This window comes from the organism of the source record quoted next, unplaced genomic scaffold (genome assembly GCF_019419815.1).
Source record: "Pyrus x bretschneideri cultivar Hongxiangsu unplaced genomic scaffold, Pyrus_bretschneideri_v1 Contig39, whole genome shotgun sequence".
Classification (NCBI taxonomy): domain Eukaryota; kingdom Viridiplantae; phylum Streptophyta; class Magnoliopsida; order Rosales; family Rosaceae; genus Pyrus; species Pyrus x bretschneideri.
The window spans coordinates 898,350-903,513 of record NW_025999712.1 but is presented as its reverse complement, the minus strand read 5'-3'; the positions used below and the strand labels follow the sequence as shown (position 1 = coordinate 903,513).

The 5,164-nt window shown below is 35.4% G+C and overlaps 1 protein-coding gene across 1 annotated transcript; it reads left to right on the top strand.

Moving 5' to 3' along the window:
• Positions 1-232: 232 nt before the first annotated feature.
• Positions 233-2,345, top strand: LOC103958968 (40S ribosomal protein S4-3). The gene is made up of 5 exons (XM_009371290.3): positions 233-389; positions 480-557; positions 883-1,063; positions 1,182-1,279; positions 1,670-2,345. Exons 1-5 carry the CDS (start codon positions 387-389, stop codon positions 2,102-2,104), a joined length of 795 nt encoding a protein of 264 aa, XP_009369565.2. The 5' UTR covers positions 233-386; the 3' UTR covers positions 2,105-2,345.
• Positions 2,346-5,164: the final 2,819 nt, after the last annotated feature.

Here is a 5,164-nt window from a genome sequence, read left to right as displayed (position 1 = left end):
ATAATTACAATTTACGAATTCACGAAATCGTAAGGATCCGACTCAAAAGGATTGGGTTTTGGGTTCGCCGACGGACATGATCATTTATTTCTTTGGTTGTGGAGTAATCGGACGGTGGTTCTTGCTTCCATGTCCCAGAATAAAAAGAAAACAAATGAGTTGCTAGACTCAATGGGTCCCACATCCACAACCAATCAGATCCGCTCAAAATCCCCGTCTATTCTGAGCTCGGCCGCACTGAATCTCGCTCCCCACATCGCCCAACCCTAAAACCCCTCTCTGATTCGCTTGCCCATATAAATCTTAGCCTCTCACCGCCGTTTCGTTCCTCTGTCTCCTCCTCCTCCCCCTCCTCGCCTGGGGTTTCTGCATCTCACTCTGCAAACATGGTACCTCTCTCTCTCTCTCTCCCCTCTTCTTTCTCTCTCTAGAGATCTCTGCTGTGTGTGTTAACTGTTGGTTTATGTTGCGTTTTGCAGGCCAGAGGACTGAAGAAGCATTTGAAGCGGCTCAATGCCCCAAAGCATTGGATGCTCGACAAGCTTGGTGGTGCTTTTGTAAGTACTAACACCCTCTTCCCCTAATTAAAAATTTGAAGAAATTTTCATTAAAGCTCCAATCTTGTCCTCCATTGTGATATGGGTTTAATTTAAATTTTATCGTTAAATGTGTTTGTTAAGGCTCCCGAGTGAAAAATGAAGTTTCCCGGTAAATATACAATTTTTGCTTCAGTTTGATTTGGGGTTAATGTGAAATTTGGTTTCAAATGTGTTTGCTTGGGACACCAAGTGAAGAAATGATGAATTTTTACATTATCTTCAACTTTTTGCCTGATTTTGATTTGGGCTTAATTGAAATATTGTTCCAAATGTGTTTGTTTAGGCCCCCAAGCCATCATCTGGGCCCCACAAATCCAGGGAGTGCCTTCCCCTGGTTCTTATCCTGAGGAACAGGTTGAAGTATGCACTCACATACCGTGAGGTTGTTTCGATTCTCATGCAGCGCCATATTTTGGTTGATGGAAAGGTCAGGACCGACAAGACCTATCCTTCTGGCTTCATGGGTATGTTCTAAAAAATTTCGCTGTATTTAGTTCCGTTTTCTTATTTTGCGGAATGATTTTATTGCAGTGTATCTGTGATGCTTAGAAATGTGCTTAAAGTTATTTCATTTGTCTTCAGATGTTGTTTCGATCCCAAAAACAAATGAGAATTTTCGACTGCTCTTTGACACCAAGGGTCGGTTTAGGCTCCACTCCATTAGAGACGAGGAGGCAAAGGTTGGTGCTTAGTTTTGTAGAAATGTATACATTTTGTTTAACTTATGTATATCATGGGCATTTTGTACTGGGATTATTGGCATTATTGTTAGATTCGTTGTTGTGTTGATGCAAAATAAATGCTACAGTTCAGGTGTATCGGCGGTTCACTTAACTAATTCTACAAATAGAAAGTTTAGGACCTGCTACACTATTTTTATCTTGTACATTTTAGGTTTTTTTTTTTTTTTTTTGGGAGTCTAGTTTTCTTCAAGTTTCTGTTTGTTCTTTTTCAATATTGACATGTCAGTGGTGAGGAGTACTTTCTGAAATATATCTAGTTCAGTTTTGTTGTCTACTCTTGGCTAGATGATTAACTATTCAACTTGGTATTATAAATTCCATGAGCAGTTCAAGCTCTGCAAGGTCCGATCGGTGCAGTTTGGGCAGAAGGGCATCCCCTATCTTAACACTTTTGATGGCCGAACCATTTGCTACCCTGACCCGCTGATCAAGGCCAATGACACTATTAAGCTGGACTTAGAGACCAGCAAGATCACTGACTTCATTAAGTTTGATGTTGGTAATGTTGTCATGGTGACTGGCGGAAGGAATAGGGGACGTGTTGGAGTCATTAAGAACAGGGAGAAGCATAAGGGAAGCTTTGAGACCATCCACGTGCAGGATGCCCTCGGCCATGAGTTTGCAACCCGTCTTGGTAATGTGTTCACCATCGGCAAGGGTACCAAGCCTTGGGTTTCTCTTCCCAAGGGCAAGGGTATCAAGCTAAGCATCATTGAAGAGGCAAAGAAGCGACAAGCGGCCCAAACAGCTGCTACGGCTTAATCAATATGGCGTCGACTATAGATTGTTGTTCCTGTAGTTTTAGAAATGGTACTTAGTTGAATCAGTTAAGCAGTTTTACTTAATCAGCTTATGTTTACGGGGTTCTATTTTCTTTCGTTTTGGGGCCGTGCATTGTGGATTATTTAAGTTGCTATACTGGCTTGAATCCTGTTATGTTTTGTGCTGGAATGAGATGTGTATTGAACGATTTTTAATCAACTTCCTGCCTGTATTATGCTGATATTTGCGTAATCATTTCTTTAAAAGTTATCGGTCCTAAAATTTTTCCAGTTTTAGACCTATTAACTTATTTTTGGGGCAAATTTAGGCCAGAAATTTTTTCTGAGTTAGTGAGCTGGCCTACCACGTGTATATTTTTTGATGCACTTTAACTTTGTATATAATTAGTTAAAGATTTTGGAGATTTTTGAATTGTAATTAATATTTAACATTGTGCGATTTTGTCAACGGAGGGCAAGCCTAAAGTTTGATGGATTTTAATCATCCAAGGCAGTTTAGGCTTCAAAAACAGCATTTCAAATTATGTAATAAAAATCGGACCTTTCTCATCATTACAATCTTTAAACGAGTAATGCTTTTTGAGATTTCTCTCAAACCAGTGGCATCCAGACTTTTGGTTCTTCAGGGATTTGCGTTTGTAATCCTTTAACTTCGTGTTGCTTCACACATCCGTGTAATTCTTGTTTTCTTTGCACTGATCTCTCTACTAATTAGCCAACCAAACAAAAGCAGAATTGACATAATCTTTAGGCCTATTCTTTGCAATGCCTCTGGAACTTGAACTTAATCCCACTTCTCCCTCTGAAACAAAAACATCACATTTTACACATTGAAAACGATTTTTTTCTCCACTTTAACGGTATTCTGTCTAGGGACGTTTTGATATAGACGCCTCGTTTTTAAATATCATAGACTAAACATCTATTCCTTTTGCAAATTTGATTAAACATTTTCCCTACAATTTTGATACTTATATTTTATTTCATTATAAGTCTATTTACGGTAGCATTCCTTTTTTTTTTTCCTCCTATTTTTATGCATCTCTTATTATAATGATTTAAGTTTTTTTTATTTATTAAAATATTTATTTTAGTAAATTAAATAGAATGTAACAAAACTCATTGTTAGGCATGTTTGGTTATATCAGTACGTTTGATTGTAATAGTACGTTTGATTGTAATGGTACATTTAGTTACTTGGTACATTTGAATTTTTGGTCCATTTGGCTTCTTGGTTCCTTTGAATTTTTAGTACATTTGAATTTTGGTATATTTAGTTTTTGGTACATTTAGTTTTTGGTACGTTTGAATTTTTTGTACGTTTGTTTTCAAAACATAAGCTTTTTTACTTTTTGTCCTAATAAGACTATCTCCAATGGTTGGGCTAAAAGCCAAATATTTTAGCCTGGAAAATTTAGCTTTTAGCCTAGAAACAACTTTTCTGCTCCAACCATTATAGCCTAAAATTTTAGTCCGGGATTATTAAATAATGAATTTAGCCTTTTTTTTTTTGTTAAATAAAATTTAAAAAATTAAATAAATATGTAGACTATCGTAAATTAATTTTATAAACATTTTAATCTAAAAAAAAATAAATTCCGATAAATATTGGGTGGAGTTCACTCTGATTTCTGGGTTAAATTTTGGGGGGAATTTGGCCTTGGTTTAGCATTTAGCATTTAGCTCCAATTTTCCCCTTGGGTTGGAGTGGGTTTGGGGGAAAATTTTGGGAGGTAATTTAGCTTTTAGCTCACCATTGGAGTTGGTCTAATGAGGAATTATTTTAATTAATTATTTTTATTTTATAGAAAGACTCGTTAACAATGTAAAAGTTTAAATTACTTTAATTAACGGACAATAGCATTTTTTGTTAATTCAAAATTATATGATTTATCGTTATCATTTAGCATTATCTACAATAATAAAGATTTATCTCCAATCAACTAAAAGTTGTTCCAGAGACTTATCTACCAAAAATCAAGACTGTCCAGAGCATTGTGTATGAATCAAACATATTTTTAAACATTCCAAAAAGATGAATATTCATTTTAATATAGTTTATAATTGGGTACGTTTTAATTCGGGGTTGGTACGTTTTCGTTTGACATTGGTACATTTTCATTTAATATTGGTACGTTTCCATTTGGTGTAGGTTTACATTTAGATTTGAAAAGTTTAAATTTGTAGACTTAAATATAGTTGAAATATTTAAAATATATAGCTGATATTTAAATGTAAATTAATTTCAATTAATTTGAAGTTGTTCAAATTTGAGTATTTTAATCAAATGATTCAAAAGCTTAATCAAAAACTCAAAAAGCACAAATGTTTAGTCTATAAAAATCTAAAATGAGGCATCTAATTCTAATTTTCTCTTCTATCTGTTCCGTCAAAATATGATTAAATGTTATGTGCTGACGTCAAAATAGGGTTAAATCGAATTTTGCTCCTCTTTCGATTCGTTCTGGAAATTCCAGGAAATAAAACCGGTTGATGCCATCGTCCTCACAACTCATCCTCCCTCCAAACCAACTCACATATCATCTCAAATTTGATTCCAGTGTTGCTTCCACCAAAAATCCCAGGAATTAAAACTACAAATTAAGAGCTTGCATATTACATTGATTTTCTGTAAGGAGATTTGCATGGTGTCCACCATCTTCTTGGGCGAGATCCAAGCTTTGCAGTTTTCACATCCTAAGACACTTACGAACTCTGAGGCTTGATTTGCCAAAAGCCTCCGCCAAATCATCAAGTGCGATCGCGTTTGAGTTTTTTGGCTAAATTTTAAGATGATTATACTTTGATCAATCTTGGTTTTGTTGAATTTTATTAATTTGAAGGATAAAATCACTTAAAAAATTGTTTCAAGGGATTGAAGGCTTATCAAATGCCTTTTGGATCTAAATATAATCGTGTACACAGCTCGTGTGTTTCAGTGCCACACTGAAGGTACAATCATTGCTCAGACGATAACATATCGGATGCTAACTCGACTACTACAACGTGATATATATAATCCCTAGTTGCACGTAAGAAT